Source organism: Cephus cinctus, unplaced genomic scaffold (genome assembly GCF_000341935.2).
Source record: "Cephus cinctus unplaced genomic scaffold, Ccin1 Ccin1_scaffold0709, whole genome shotgun sequence".
In the NCBI taxonomy this organism is placed as follows: Eukaryota; Metazoa; Arthropoda; class Insecta; order Hymenoptera; family Cephidae; genus Cephus; species Cephus cinctus.
This window is the reverse complement of record NW_014333329.1, coordinates 1,781,089-1,797,739: the sequence shown is the minus strand read 5'-3', so window position 1 is coordinate 1,797,739 and position 16,651 is coordinate 1,781,089. Positions and strand designations below refer to the sequence as shown.

Sequence of the window (16,651 nt, the reverse complement as noted above, 5' to 3'; positions counted from 1 at the left end):
TGGTAGCTTTACTAACCGGAAAACCACCAATCAATGTATCGTTTTATGGATGGAAAGCTTTGTACACAAAAAATGGTAGTTGGCTGATGTAAAGAAATTATACGAAATACATGCTCTGTTGTAAAAAAAAAAATGGGTTACCTTGTTCAACATTTTTTTTTTCTTTTAATGAAATTTAGCGACAGGAAGGTTTGTGAAGTTTTATCTAATGAAAGTTATTTTTGTACCACTCACCTACATTAATGCCCGTTCATATGTTTTCTATGGATATCGAAGGCTCAATGTATAATACTCTGATCCATGGATTTAATACAATAATATTTTATTCTTTCTACAGCTTCCTACATGATATTATCGACTAATTATAATTTATAATAATAGGAATTTTTAGGTACAGAGCCTTGCGTGGATCACAATAACCCATGACTACGAGGTGTCTATGTCACTATTACTTAAATTATCAAGTTTCACTTACACGAAGCCCATGCAAATCTCAACTGTTTTCACAAATACATTGTGCATTGACTCTAACGAGGAGTCAAATCGTCTCGCCACAAAATAATATTTAATGTTAAATAAATGTATTACCGACCGCCCCGTTTTTCTATATATATCACACGTCGTTTATATATATATATATTTTTGGAATAACAATAAGAACATTTTCGGATGTATTTATCACCATCGAGATTTGCATAGGATTCTATTTACATTGTGCATACACGAAATATCCCGTGGGACATGTTTGCTGCTATCGCTCTATTACAACAGGATTGTTATTGGAGACTATTCGCGAAATTTCGCGACAGTCAGGAAAATCGTGATTAATTCACAAAATTCCGACGAATATCACGATACCGAAAGTTTTCGTATTCGGTATATCGTGAAAATGGTCAAAACGGGAATCCGCTTGATGTCAATGAGTCGAAATATTATTTAGCGTCGTGTGACAGTTCCATGCCATATTTAAATAATTAACGATATGCTATATCGTCCGATTAAAATGGGACAAGACGCAATAACGCGATCGACACGGGCAAAGTTCATCGTTAAAATCGAATTTTGGCTGATTGAATCGAAGCGCGCCGATGATTTTAATGACGCGCGTCATTGGCGTTTATAAATTAGTTATATTCATTATATCACTCGTACGAATTAAGAGGTATTGGTAACTTTTGGTTTTGAGCTACTGTGAGGATTGGGTCATTCACTTCCGTTTCGATTAATCACAACTGACGATAAACTCGACTGTCCATTTTAATTAAATTTCTCTAAGGATCGTTGCGATTCCGATAGGAATGAAATTGGTCGTCGCTGTAGCTCGTTGAGAACTACAGACCCTGCATAGGGTACTGGACTCACCACCATTTTATATACGTATAGTAACTTACAGGAGAATTAATTGAATCCTGAATCCTGAACAGTTACTCGACGCTGTTGGGCGGTTTCTAGAGATACGACAGGATGACGATCGTGTCGATTGTCAATGCGATTTAGTGGATGACAGTGAAGTCGTGACAGGGAAGACAGATCAGAACGTGGACATGTGTACCGTAGCATAGGTACACGAAGAAAACGGATCCATCGTGTTTTCTCATGGGAACAGCATCGCGCACCTGGAGAAGACGTCGAGATCCCTCCGAGTGTCGCTACATGAAAATTGGATGGTAATACTTTCGCCGATGATTTTTTTTCTTTATTCGGTGGGCGCTTCGGCGAAAAGCACGTGTCCTTCGTCGAGACGGAAGAGCATAACAATGTTGACTGATGAAGTTTTTCTAGTTACAGCGACCGCCGCCGCCACGTCCAGCGCCTCAGGCGCGTGGCGCACGGATGCCGCAGAAACTGTTGCAGATTCGGCGAGTTTCCGTCGAATTGAAATCACGTCATTCCTTGGCGGACGAAGGCGGGGATTCACGGCTGTTGTCGCTGGTGAAGTTGGCCAGGGCAAGACCGCCCACTTCGAGGTTCGAACCGGTCGGTGAGTTACTACTGCTTCTCGCCCCGCTCAACTGACTTGTGCTTGTACCGTCCGCAGGTATCAGCCCTTCCTTCATCCTCTTCTTCTGCTTCATCCGTCTATTCTGGAACCAGATCTTCACCTGCGTCTCATTGAGCTGCAGGGCGGAAGCTATCTCGATGCGTCGGGCTCGCGTCAGGTACTTGTTGAAGTGGAACTCCTTCTCGAGCTCGGTGAGCTGCTTGTTTGTGAAGTTTGTGCGGCCGGTATTGTTGAAGCCACCAGGGATTCCACTCAAGGAGCTACCGCTCAGGCAACTCACCGGCCCGGATGCTGAGGACGCGTAAACGGATGCACCCGAACCGCCCACTGTGCTGCCACCGAACTCGCCCCCCGTTGGATTTGTTTTCGGCGCTGTAACATGGAAAGGGATTCACTTTAATTAATAGGAAAGATTTAACCAAGGGGATTATACGTGGAAACTTTTACTATTAGGGAGGATCTATGGGATATTGACGTGGGTAATATCGTAAGGATTAAATCAGTCAAGTGATAGGTTTCTTGTGTCCATAGCAGATGGTCAGTATAGAAGGCTGTACAGTTTGGGGACGATTCAAGTTTGTATGAAAGGGTCAAAGGGTAGCAATCGTTAAATATTGTATCGAGCGAGTGTAACAATTAATTGTGTTAATTTTAGTTATTTCGTCATAATAGTAATTTTGGCTCTGAGGTCACAGTCCGTTTCACGCTGTCTGACCATCCTGAAGATAAGATTTAAGTTTCCAAGCGAAATCCACGTCCTGGACTTCGACACGATAATCCCATTATTTTTTGTTTCGCGGGGAAACCAAACGTGTGAGACTTTGAACGGATCTACGTCCTCGGAGCAATCTCATCATTGGCCCGTGGCACTTTGTAACTCCAGGACTGTCGCTCCTTGTAATTAGTTTAGGCTAAGTCCGGGTCTCTTGTAAAAAGTCTCTTTGGATTATACATTATGAAAATTAGTCGGTTATTTAGACTGCACCACTGCCGTTGTCAATTTGCGTAATGGAAGAGGGTGAACGAAAGTAGCGAGCCAACGCCTTAGCATCACATCTTTTCTGATAATGTATGCGTAGCCTATTGTCTCCACCCTGTGTCTCGTGCGGTTTACGTTTACTCGAAAGACTCGAGGGCGTGTCCATGACATTTTCGCCACAGTCCTTAAGGAAGCTTTAAGGATCAACACCGTGGACTATTTTCGCCAAATTAGAAAACCACCCTGAGCCATCGGCGTCTGTCAGTACCTTAACACACCATTATATATGAAATTTTGCGTATACCGATTGGAAGGTACATGTCTTATTTATGATGTAGGAGCACCTGTATTCTTGTTTTATTTATTTTATTTTATTTCATTTCGCCGAAGTGCGCAGCCAGGAGAAATGTGTCTGTGTCGGTAGGTTAGGTAAGAGCTTGATAGGTAGGCAGGTAGGTAGGTGATTTGGAGGATGAAGGGCGAATTAGGGTGGTAGGATAGCATGGGAACAGGATGATCCGTCTTGTGGCTCATTACCTAATCTTTGGGTGTCGTGTGGAGCTCGGCCTATGGACATTCGTTTATACAGTCTCTTTCATAGAATGTAAGAATGAAAGCATTTGGAAAATTAGCAAATAGTGGAATACGAGGGAGATCTATTTTCAATTATTTATATAGAGACTATTTTCACCTTTTCGATTAATTATATGAGATCATTTAATTCTAATACCTAGTACTGTGTTAGACTAATAGATATACATATGTGATGTATATGCTTTAGGACGTATAATAACTTAACGATATAATAGACCAGGAGCACTGAAATCACCAGATCTTCTGCGGTCCTTCCGTTAGCTTCTAAATTGATGAATGAGTCGCGAAAACGAAAGCCATTTCATTCCGTCTCGGCACTAGGCTTAATAGAACTTGTCCAACTTTATTATACGGTGGGAAAAGCGTGAGCTTAATGGCTCAAGTTTGGGATTCTGCATTGGATAAGTGACTGAGCCTGTATACCATCAACTTTCAGTTTCCTAACAACTGTACTATCTTTTTATCATAGTTTATAGAGCGGAATAAGTTTTGCAAATATTACAGTAATATTGGCATGCTGAAAAATATTTTTCATATCTATAAAATTGTATATACATTTGTTCAGCTCAAACGAACCAGCTGAACCCTGAGTTATTCAGTTTCAGCGTTGAAGTTAGCTTTTGCACTTTGGTTCCTATGGCAGAACCAACTTCTTTGTTATTTAATATACATATAAAAAATAAACAGTGACATTTCCAGAAGTCTCAGGTCTTCGTTCGTATGTAGAGAGAATTGAAATTTCAGGTGTTTAATTAATTTTTCAATTCTTCACGTCATTCTTGCAGCGATATTCACACTCATTAAAGTCACTATCAGTGAGTAAAAATTAAAATTAGTATAGTATCAATAGAATTGCCTAGGTATATCTAACCATAATTACGCGTGTATTTACCACATTCTCGTATTAAACATGCATTAGATTACCTATCATACGTATATTAGTTGCAAATACCCACAAACATGTTTTAGAAAAAATCATGACAGCGTCAAGTGAGATTCTAATGCAGTAATTGATTAAAAAATTATATAATTTATGCCCGAAAATACTATTTATACGTACATTACCATTTAAGTTGGACTTACATGTATAATCTAAATCGTGAAACTTGAGTGACTTAAGAGATTCAAAATCGAGTAACCAATTTATATTTGATAAAAAATTATTTTCTAAAATTATTTTATATCTAATCAACAATTGACCAATAAAGATTTAATTACGTAGCTTAAAATTTCACAAAAAAAACTGTAACCTTATATCAGACATAAAAATCGAATCCAGCACACCTACAGATGCGCATACACTATTCCTCATGTTAAATAATAATTTTTATCATTTTAGAAAATTTCTTTCTATTCATATTTACATCATGCAAATTTATCCAACTCAGGAATTATATATAATTGGATATTTATGAGAATCGCCCAAAAAATTATAAGTGGCGATACTATAGCGATACAACCCATTAAGCGAATCTGTCGGAATGCAAAATAGGGTTAATAATATCAGTTATAATTTGTCGGGTCAGACTAACGGAAAATGGATCATAGCGAGGGCGTAACAGCTAGAGGACCACAAGGTGAGACCTCGATACTGCTGAGTCAAGAGAGGCGTTGACACCACTAATTACCCTTGCGCAGCTAACCCTGTAGTTAGCGCTGCCTAGCCGATGGTACCTAACGTATGACTCCCTCGAGTAACCCTCTTCTCCACTGTGATTATATTGTCACAATGAGCTTTTATGCGTTCGCGTGGGGGTGCGCCGCCGCAATCATGGATTACCACCATAATCCAGTCATGAATTTAACACGAAACGAGCGTAACGGTATGTAATACCAGTAAATAGTGATGGACGGATATTATTTTGAATTTTATGAAAATTCCCAAAAAATTATAAAATTGATTTTCTAAATTTTTATAAAATTCCCTATAGATAGATATACTCCTGTACGATACGTTTTATGAGATTAACGACTGCTCACCGTTCCTACCTCATAAATATGTAATCGTGACTCGTATACGTTTCAAATATTTATACACACAATGGAGAATGATGGCGTCGTTGCGTATAATCAGAATTCGAAATTTGATATCGCTCAAATACAGCTGGTTGAACCGTTCCCTCATTTTCTTTTTCATTTTATTACTCGCGACCGATTTTGATGACTACAATTTTTCTTTTTAAATCAATAAAAAATACGTTTCCACTGTCAAGTGATTGTTTGAAATTTTTTTGGAAATAATAAAATTTTTGAAATTTACAAAATTCATACAGTTCGTGCGTCTGTGATGCTGCGTTTTTGGTGTCAAGAGAAATACTTGTATACTTTTTGAAAAATATATTGTGGCGAATTCAGTGTCACCGGTAGAACATTGGCGGAAGGACCGATGCAGAAAAAGGGTGACGCGCGCATCCACTAACCGGAAAGCCTTTACGTTGAAGTGATCCAACTGGGGGAACCCCCGGTGTTCAGACTAGCAGGGTAGGTAAGTGCCCGTATCGAGGTCTGCTCTCCCGGTAACACTATACTGTAGAGTAGCTCAAATTCTCTCCCCATTTTGGCACCCCTCCTTAGCTTACATCATCTGCAGGGCCTCCTGGCTTTTAGCCTTTGAATAATATTTGAATTGCATAATGTGCCAACGAGGGAGGTTGTTGCCGCATAAAGCAGATGATCCTGTGTGCTCACCGGATTGGCTTCCCAGTGAACAAGAAGGGGTCGTGCATCACGTGGTAGTCTTTGAAAATGGGGGTAAGTACTCTCAAATAAGTTATATCCCACCAGGATGCCTCTTTACCTCAATTTCCAGTTTTCAATCAAATTTTTTAAATTACCAAAATAATTACAATTTTCTTATTGCCCTATAGACAAATCGACTCATCCGTCCCACTAATGAAAGTCTGACGGTTAAATCAGTGCATATAAATCAGACACTGGTATAAGTAAGAGATTTTATGAATGCTCGATCACGCATGTTAATCGAAACGTGAGAAATATTGACAAGTTGTTAAAAAATATTAAAAACACCTGTTACGTGGAAACAAGAAGATATCGAGCAATGCGGTTGATACGTGACAGTCGTTCTCAACCTGAACTATTTCCCATAGTAAGAACATACCCTATATACGATATCTATGTTGTTTTATTTTTCTCAATACTCCATATGGTACCTACTCACGTCGGTCTTCTTATCAGACGTTTTCAATCTTTTTTCTTTAATATTCGCAGATCAACCAATTGACAGCGCACCAAGGAATCGAGCTACTCGAGGCGAAGTTATAGAGTCGAGAATATAAAATAGTAATATTAAGCCAGGTGAGATTTTAATCGGAGGCCTTTGGACGAAGGTGAACTGGCATGCATAGCTTGGTACGTGGTTAGGCACTCACTTTATATTATACGTATAGCTACATACGTACGTAGTATATAGGTTTTATTCGAGCACCATGCTGTTACGTTCATTTGCTTGCGCTACACCATGCACGGAGGAATATCAACACTTTTAATGGCGCTCATAAACCTGTGCCGGTTACGTTAATACGGTCAATATTATTGCCCCATATGACTGTTCAATCGGTGCACCGTCATTTGGACGGCTTATAGATTCGAGTCTGTACGATATTTTTTGAATAAGAAAAAATTTTTAAAACGAATCTAATATTTTGTTTCGAACGGTTATATCGAAGGTGGTATAGGAATATTTTTTATCGCAGGTTAATATTCATTTGTAAACCCCTTTGACACTGCTCTGTATATCTACCCCTGTCAGGTGCCACTCAGGCGTTCTTCCACCTTTGGTATTATGATAGGTAATATCCTGAGTCATATAGCAATGCATAAGAGGAAACGAAATGGTCACGTCATATCACTTGTAAGCAGGGGCGCGCGCACGCTTCCTTTATACGCGTGCAGGCTGTTTGTATCTGTCACGAATTACCTCTTTCACGAGTTCCTAATAAGCTTTGTAATGAACTGTATAGGAAGTAGTTGGATTATTTTTTTTTATACTAGATAAGCGTCGAAAATTAGCTTAATAAATGGAGTACGACGTTCATAAATATAGTAGAGTGAAAGTTAAATAAATGGGATATAAAAGTTATCCAGTAGAGGTGAATACTATGATTTTTTAATCGAATAGAAATTTAACGTAACCAACTTTCTTGACCCCTTAGTAAACTAGGTACCTGTAATTTCGAAAGTTACGACTCTTGAAACGTATTGAGTTAAGGTTACAACGTTGAAGTGCCGCGGAAATGAAAATCACCGTGCGCGAGACACGTGGACAAGGAGGTACATTTATAACGGGACTAGCTGGTAGGTTCAAGGGGCCTGAGGTCGAGGGCTTTAAGGGTGTTCGATGGTTGGCAGGGGTTGTCGGTGTTGCGGGACCAGGATCCGGGGGTAGTTCTGGCGGGTGGCGTGGTAGAAACACGCGAACGATCCTCTGATCCCCTCGCGAGATATCGGCCGCTCACTCACGCGTCCGCTGGCCCTCGCAACGCAACATGCCCAGCCAGTTGCCTTCCCAACTCCTTGTTCGTTCGTACGTTCCCAAGTTCAGGGACGGATCGAACGTACTGGCTACCCGTTCCTTATGATAGGTGGCTGATAAAATATTATTTTATACGTAGCAAAAACTGTGCTCGACTTCTTCCGGACTTTTACTTTGCATTGCGTGTGGCAAATACGACCAGTCGTTATCTGCCTATCCGCTTATGTCAGTAACACGTGCAGTAGGAACAGACAAGTTGGTACATTTAAGGTACCTATAGATACCTTTGGAAACCTTTGTGGAGGAGATCCTGTAGTTCTGTGTGAATGCAGCTGCAACCTCAGATTATTGATACCTGATCAGGTTCATATATCTCATTTTAATTTTTAATATCTGTTAATTGTATTAAGTTTATTATATTTGACTTTAATTGCTTAACTTTTGGATTTGATAATTAACAAAATAATATTACTAAATTGTTTAATAAGGCTGATATTCCTGGTGTCTGCGTTGTGTAGTGGGTATAGGTACTGATTGCTATCGCTGAATCGGACTTGTGATTTTGTTTTATTACGTTGCAACGCTGTAATTCAGTTATCTGGAACACGCCCGTTACGCCCTTGCCGGTTCGTGTGAATTTAGATGGCAAAGTTTAACTTGAAATTCGATAAGGTACCCGGAGGTAGGTGAAACTCGGATAAGGACTCGAAGAAAGGTTTTCACCCTCTGACTGCCGTTCGAGTGCCGCCCCTGGCCACGTTTGGTCAGCGACGTCGATAACAATATGCATATTTTAAGTCAGCCTAAAAGGCGATAGTCTTCGAGAAACAAGGGCAGCGCTTCGTGTCAAATACGAGAGTCTGTATAAAATATTCACTGTCGTGAAACGTTCTTGGGACTTTTCGATCAATAAAGACGTAGGAAAAGATGTTACCAGATTCCATGCTCCCGATTACGAGACTTTACAGCGTTCGGTCCCAAGTCTTTTTTCTCTCTCGTTATTTCTTCCTCTTCCCTCCTCTCGTTATAAACCTGTCAAACGAACACGAGGATCCATCCAATTTTCGAGGTTAGACTGCACGGGCGTGGTTGTCATAGAAAACGGACAAAATAACAATTTAACAAGGCTTCACAAGTGGGCTATATCAATTATCTGCTAGGTATACAATTCTAATATGTTTACTATCGTTATAACGTCAGATAAAGTTTACAGTACTGGAAACACCATTTTATTTGGTAACTCCTTCTTTCACTTTAACATAAGAAAGGATCGGTATAAGCTCTCGTGTCATCCACGTAACACGAAAAGCCTTCGTGCAAAAGCGACGGGATTGGAATTCCATGAAAATAAATGAAATCTGGAAGGCCGTGGTTTCTTTTTTTTTCGATAGGCATTGCCGGTGGCATGACGTCGTAAAGCCTGGGTATACGAAAGCACTGCCGAAGGTAATGGGATTGGTTAGACTCGTATAAGAGCAATCAAGCAACTTGCTTATTCTATTCGTAAATAACACGAAACATGCCATAAAATTGCCTGAAACGGTACAAACATGGCCAGCGAGTTTGAGGAACACTAGTACTCGTATACCAATCCTATACAGCATCGTAAACCAGCCTTAATAAACGTTTAGATACGAAGTCCATGGTACAGGACCCTGAAGTAGTTGCATCGATTCCTTTTTCAAATTTCCCGCGTATACGTACAATCAAATCAGAAAATTACTTTTCATTGTCAACCGACCTTGGATTCTTTACTCGTGTATAATAAGGATAATCGAGACTTTTCCTATCGGGACAGCCTTTATATTGCCAATCTAGCTATTGAGGACTGCTGGAGGACGAAATCAAGTTCGGTATGATAGATCGGAGACTGGCCAGCTGACAGGGTCTGGGACGCTAAGCGTCGATGAAGGGGGGAATGGACGACGCACCCTATAAAGGCCTCTGGACCTCGACGCGTCCTTCTTACTGGCTCAGATGCCGGGGAAACATGGAACGGTAGCTATTGTGCCATCCATCCAACCAAACCTTTGCGAAAAATTCTCCACCCTTGTATGCCCCGCCCATAGGGTTACTCTCACGTGTGATGCAGGCACAAAGCGCGTTACATTATTACGGTGTACTTGAGTCTGTTCCCTTATCTGCATAAGCGCATATGCATACACTAGACAATTTTACGATTGAGTCCTCAGATATATTGGTACCAGTTTGACTTGTTGAATTGCGATTGAAAAATTATGATTTTCCACCGATAAACTAACACGGATAAAATGGTAATCGATGCGCAGATAAAGATTGATCGACCGCGACCACCATGGTATACGAGTTTAAGTATATATACTGTGTAAAAAGAATCATGATATAATTTGAATGATATATGCCTGCTACTGTTAGATAATAATTGAATCGGACATATATTGGATATTGAAATTAGACGATTAGAAGTTTTTCAATGATTTCTTTTGGGCCTAATAAATTACGTCATACCGTATGTCATTCGCTCGTGTGTTAAAGATCATGCCGGTTTGGACGAGGCAACAAGTTGACGAGCTGTAAATAATGAGCAATTATTAAATCCATAGCGATACCAACCTCCAAGAGCAAAAAGCTAGTGAGCAAAAGGGGTTGGTGGATAATCAAGGGTGGCTTTAGGCTTAAGTTAGTTCGCATGTTCTACTGCAATGAGTGTCGCGGTCTCACCCTCGACTGTCGGGTCGTTTTCATTAATGCAATTATAATGAGCTATTAAATGAAACGCGCGTAATCCTTGACAGGGTTCATTCAGCAGCTCAGTTCGCTTTGCTGGTAACTTTATAGCATTATGAATTTAATTGGTCGATGCTAAAGAGTTTATCAATGTCATCGTTCAAATCACGAGTAGCCATAACCTGTCAAGGTCAATGTATTTTACGTGGAAGAAAAATGTGCTCGTTTAATCTGCATTATGTATTTTGATTAATTGTACATATTTTTAAGGTTATGCCGTATTTCGAAGTATAGCACTTGCGCGAAATATGGATGATCGAACGGTGTCATTAAATTTATACATTCAATCTGAAGTACTTATTGCTCTTGGGTTAATGCGCGGTTATGTATGTTATCGCGAGAATGGACGACCGAACCACTTCAAAACTGATATGAGGCCTGTTAGGAATCGTTTAACAGTTTCGTACTCGAGATCGTCGAGAGCCGATCGACGGAAGAAGTTTCGATATTTTCTTTTTCTTCCTAACATGAAAGATACACTGCGTTCAGAATGAGCCTCGGACCCAGCGAACACTGTCAAGATAAGCCGAGGTTGACTGGCTGCGTTAACATTTTAATTGATTTAACACATTTGGCTGTATCGTCCTCCGCGAGATTTGATAGGCTGGCGCCAGTGGGCTGTCACCTTTTGTCTCGCTGAAGATAGAAGAAAACATGTATATTATATAGAAACTATTTAGTATCTAATATGACTCAATAGTCGGTTTTAGTACCGTTTCTTTAAAAAATTCTTTATCGCTTCGTGGATGATACACACTTGCACTATGTATTACTATTTTATTCCGACGATAAAGAGTTAGATAAAGTAATGATTTTTTTTTTCAAAATAAGAGACTTTTGTGCTGGTAACTACTTAAAAATTGTTATCTATTCTTCAGTATCAACTAGCATTTACAGCGACGTAGAATAATTATAGTTTGCACTTGAAGATATTCAAGGCTCGTGCGGTATCAGCAATAAATAAGGTACAATAATTGTAATCACTGATATACAATTTTAAGTGGTAACTTTGATACAACAATTACACACGTACACGGCTCAATCGGCCGTATCTAACCTTCGTGGCTGAACCATCTAATTACCTGCATATAAATATCTTCTTATAAAGATTTACGATGGCCAACGTTTGACAGTCTACAATTCTCTCACTGCAATCTACGGCGCATAGGCATAGTCATGGATGCCGATGGAAACATATGTGGAACGACATGGAAAGCGGTGATAAACTTATTGATTTCATAACCGTCATGCACCATAATTCTGTGAATGAATAACGTGCATAAAACATAAGATTGCTAATAGACAAGAATTTTACCAAGTGCAATAACCATACCCGAGTACGTTTGTGTGCTGCAGATGTAGACGCAACGCTTTGTTATAAAGCAACATTTGTTCAAACTGCCATACACGTCACTCGTTTGTCACTCAGTAATAATTTGTATATTACGAAAATCAAAACTTATGTATTCCTTACAATCGTTATGATCGTGTATAAAGTGTTAACCAATAATCCCATTTGAGGTTCCCATGTCACACTGCGATAGACTAACGTAAAACTCACAGGAAACTCACAAACGTCGTAACCTCAAATTTACACATGCTCCTTACGCCTTACTTTCTCACGAGTCTACGCTGATATTCGACGGTTAATTAACGTGCACTAGCATTTATCAAGATACTTGCAGCAGTGCCTCTATTTAACTTGGTTAATTGAACAGCAGTTCGAACGCGCGTGTTACGATCTTGTCGATTTGACAGCAGAGCGTGATTCCGAGTGCGGTGTGAAATTCAGGAACTATTTTACAGCGTTCGAGCGGAACGAGAGCCATCATACGGTATCGCGTCGCGACGGCTGGTTGGGTACGCAAACTCACTGGCTCCTGGTCAGAAACGCGAGAAAGAGATTGTAACATTTGCATTCGGCAGATAGAGAGTTGGCAAGCGGTTGTCACGTTTGATTTATGGCCGCAAACCAGCAGCTTCTGTGTAAACGACAGTATCTTCTTTTTTGTTTGTGCGGACGACTTTATCGCTTTGCCTGCGTTCCCTTCCTGCGCATCAGTTGCATTTTGAAGGGCCATACGTGCACCTCAGAAACGTTCAGGATTTTGGTTAAAGGAAATTTTATGTTTTTTATTAAGAAAAATCGATACCCAATAATTGTGTATACATTAAAAATTGGCGTTTAACGATCAATGGTATTATTTTTGTGTTCCGTGTGAATTTCACGAGAGTCGGATTTGGAGTTTTTTACGAGGAAAGTGTAGTGCATGTTTTTTTATTAATATAGATGGCTACCTATAATAATGACGATCTCGTTATTAATGAGAATAATCAACTCGTGTCCGTTAATAGCCCGTTATGACGATATTTTAAATAGTTTGCCCCAGGGCGTATGTATTGGGACCTAAGCAAAGTCACGAATGGCAGGAACCATCAGTCTCCTAGTAAAATTAATGAGGTACGTCTCAAAGCGACAGTCACTGGTTAAATATCAATTAGGTATAATACAAGTACAGAACTCTATACATGTTCCCCAGTATATAAGGATAGTCATCGAGTATTATTAATCGTGTTACACATCCAGCAATTCTGAGATCACTAGATCGACTGCCACTGAATGACAGATTGAAAATTTCCTGTCAATCTCAATAAAAGAAATTTAAACGAAGAGTACAACCTCCTGAACTCCTTAATAAAAGTAAATAAAACTAATTCATATCCATACGGAAAAATTCTTCAAGAGTCTCGGTCCATAGAGACCGATCAGTAAAAAGCTTTAGGTGAGTATTAAGAAAAAAACAACGATGTGATTCATCAGAAAATCATCAAAGTCATATTACAGGTTATAACGAAAATGTTGGAAGTAACGTTGTATAAAAAGTTTAACATCAAATTACTTTGTACCAGTAGACACTGTATTTTTCCTACGTCAGTGCATTAAGGCCAACGTAATTTTTTCAGTAATACTCAATCGCACGGAGGTTATACCGAAGGTGAAAAGAAACGGATACTCGAGAAAATGATGCTGGCTCCTCACAGAATGATTCTGCAACTTCAGGGCGATGAGAACGAAACCGTTTAAGCGTTAACGAGGGGCGTCTGGATCGCGCCCAGAGAATAAGTAATTTCACGCTCGTTGTCTAGAGGATAGGCGTAAAACAAGGTGAACACGATACGGAGAGTTATATCGAATACACCTTAAAGGTAATAAAAGACGTACCGACTGGCTTGGGCACGTTCCTCTTGACTTGCATCCATTTGTAGGTGGGAACCTGAGCTTGCTGTTGTTGCTGTTGCTGATGCTGCTGTTGCTGTTGAGGATGCGCGTGTCCATGGGGATGCTGATGATGGTGCGGATGCGGTGAGTGTGCATGGGGATGTAAAGAATGAGCGGTCTGTTGTAGAGCATGATAGGCCGCCACGTCAGGACTTTCCTCCTTGTAATGGCCACTGGCAGGATGTCCAAGGAATTCAGTTTGCCGAAGAGCGGGTTGCCCGTAATGGATTGGTTCTTCGGGTAGCTGATGATGGAGGTAGTTCGAGGTTCCTCCAAGGGTGATCTGATAGTCGACCTCGTGATGACTAGATTGGGGTTGTTGTTGTTGATGGTGTAGCTGCTCGTGTTCGCTATGGGGATGATTCGGTTGTACGACACTCCCAGTCGGATGTCCAAGGGCCGACGGATCTTCCCGGTAGTTACCTTGGACCTGGTGATGGTAGCCCTGGTGTGGATCTGTAGGGGTGTGGCAACCGGCGTGTTGCGTCGGATACGAGGCATAATCAAGATTCGTGTAGCTCAAACCGTTTTCAGAAGAAATGATCGCGGTACCGTCTTCGTGGAGAACGGCACCCGTCGGCGAGTAAAAGCTCTGAGGTGGTGTGCTGGACGGTCCGGAGTCAGACGCGAGGAAGTTCTCCGAGGAGGAGGAATAGGGCGCTACCGCTGTCTGTGGGTAATAGTGAGTAGGTGCAAGCTCAGGGGATGGAGGTACGGACACGTGTCCAGCTGGTGGCTGACTACCACCCTGGCCTACAAAGCTATAATTTGGATAGGAATCAGGCTTGCCGTAGGTCCCGTACATGCCCATGTCCATCATCATCATCCTTGCAGTACAGAAACATTAATCGAAGCACCGGCAACGTCTCAGGGTGTAACCAGCTATTGTGCTTTCACAACAATACGTATCATCTACCCCATACACACAGTTATAATCACACGCGTACTTTTACCGACCAAGGCACTCGCCTTGGCTATGAAGTGGTACCCAGTTTTCCTCTTTCCTTTTTCTTACACCAATTAGAAAAACTCTCTTCGTAAGTCAGCACCTAAAGCTTACGACCTCACTGCACGCTTTCACCCTCGTTTAAACATCGGCACACCAGCCACGTCAAATTGTCTCTCGCAACAATATCCCAGCTCGTACTCGTGACTCGCGAAACTGGATTCATCGATCTATCGATACTCCCAAGAGTGAACCCGGTTCAAGCACAACGGTCCTTTCGAGGAGGGTTCCCGGAGTGGACTGCAGTGTGGCCGCGCCAGTAGAGGCGAGCGGCCAGGCAAAGCTGCACGCAGGTGAGACTGACCTGACGCTGCTCTGGCGTCCTTAGTTGGCTGGCACTCTCTTGCTCGTTCTGTTTGTCTCTCTGTTTCCCTCACGCGCACGCTGTCGCGTTCTGGTGCTCTCTCCTTCTCTCTCTCTCTCTTTCCGTTGCTCCCTCCTCGTCGCTCCCTGTAAATATCTCTCGTGCCGTCTAGGCCGTGCGTGAGTGGTGCGCGAGGTACGGTGAGGTCGGCGTTGCCTCAGCCTCGTGGGATCTGGGGGACGGGAAGTTAGCTGACACGTCCGCGGCCCCCGGAGGCAGTAACACCGAGGCGGTGCCATACGGTCACGTGTGTCTCTATGGGCGTTACCTACCAATCGGACGCAGACCTGCGCCACCGTGTTGCCCGCTGGATGATGGATCGCTTCTAGATTCTATTTTCATTCCTTTTATCTCCCATGCTGCAGTTGACACTTATCGTATACTCATAATATCGGTACCACCTTCACACACCCAGTGGCAACCTTCTCCACCTACTCCATAGGTATATGTGTATATGGTTCCATAACCTTCTCCTTACACCTCATCCTTATCCCTCTTTCGCTGGTTGTATATATACGCGATATTACCTTTCATACCTTTTATACCGGGTGACGCTCTTTAATCATGTAGTTATAACCTTTTTTGTCTTCGCCATTTTTTAACTTTTTATTATGAAGATTACTTCATGCTGTTTGCACTCTAAAGTGTATATTTTTTAATGCGCAGTCCCAAGGGTTTCATACGTTTTAATTAAATCATATCGTTTTTTTTTTCAAACCATGGCATTTTGCGAAAGGGAAACTTTTTTAAATATGTTTTACCTTTGGAGGATGGTTCGACGTGATTTCGTACAACTAGAGTCGGTTAGTTTTTTAAGAAATTTATTAACTCATACTCAATGATTGTGAGAAAGAAATCAAATACTTTTCAAAGTAACCAAAAAATTAGTATCGGACGATAATACGAAAGTTTTAAGTTTTCGAGTTTCATGTCACATCGGTAAACACGTGTCCTATGATAAAGGAGTGGTCTCGATGTGGCCGATTTACGACCAACGTATTAAATTAATTTTCGGTCCAAAAATTTCATGAATGACTGCACCTATTCAAATTTTAATTTTTTTTCCCGCCGTGGGGTAACTTTAAAGCGCCATCCTTAAGCTTTGTAAATGAGTTCGAATACTTCTAGTTCCTGATACAACATCAAAAAGCAGTAATGAAAGTGACGT

The 16,651-nt window shown here is 41.1% G+C and overlaps 1 protein-coding gene and 2 long non-coding RNA genes across 3 annotated transcripts; 1 reads left to right on the top strand and 2 right to left on the bottom strand.

Annotated features, from left to right (window-relative positions):
• Positions 1–301: 301 nt before the first annotated feature.
• Positions 302–15,619, bottom strand: LOC107270240 (homeotic protein labial). The gene is made up of 2 exons (XM_015745083.2): positions 14,057–15,619; positions 302–2,374 (listed from the first exon to the last, which is right to left on the bottom strand). Exons 1-2 carry the CDS (start codon positions 14,937–14,939, stop codon positions 1,887–1,889), a joined length of 1,371 nt encoding a protein of 456 aa, XP_015600569.1. The 5' UTR covers positions 14,940–15,619; the 3' UTR covers positions 302–1,886.
• Positions 10,805–12,590, bottom strand: LOC112494707. The gene is made up of 3 exons (XR_003060441.1): positions 12,167–12,590; positions 11,916–12,093; positions 10,805–11,469 (listed from the first exon to the last, which is right to left on the bottom strand). It is a non-coding gene; the product is annotated as an uncharacterized LOC112494707 (long non-coding RNA).
• Positions 13,411–14,197, top strand: LOC112494706. Its single transcript, XR_003060440.1, has 3 exons — positions 13,411–13,616; positions 13,798–14,040; positions 14,101–14,197. It is a non-coding gene; the product is annotated as an uncharacterized LOC112494706 (long non-coding RNA).
• Positions 15,620–16,651: the final 1,032 nt, after the last annotated feature.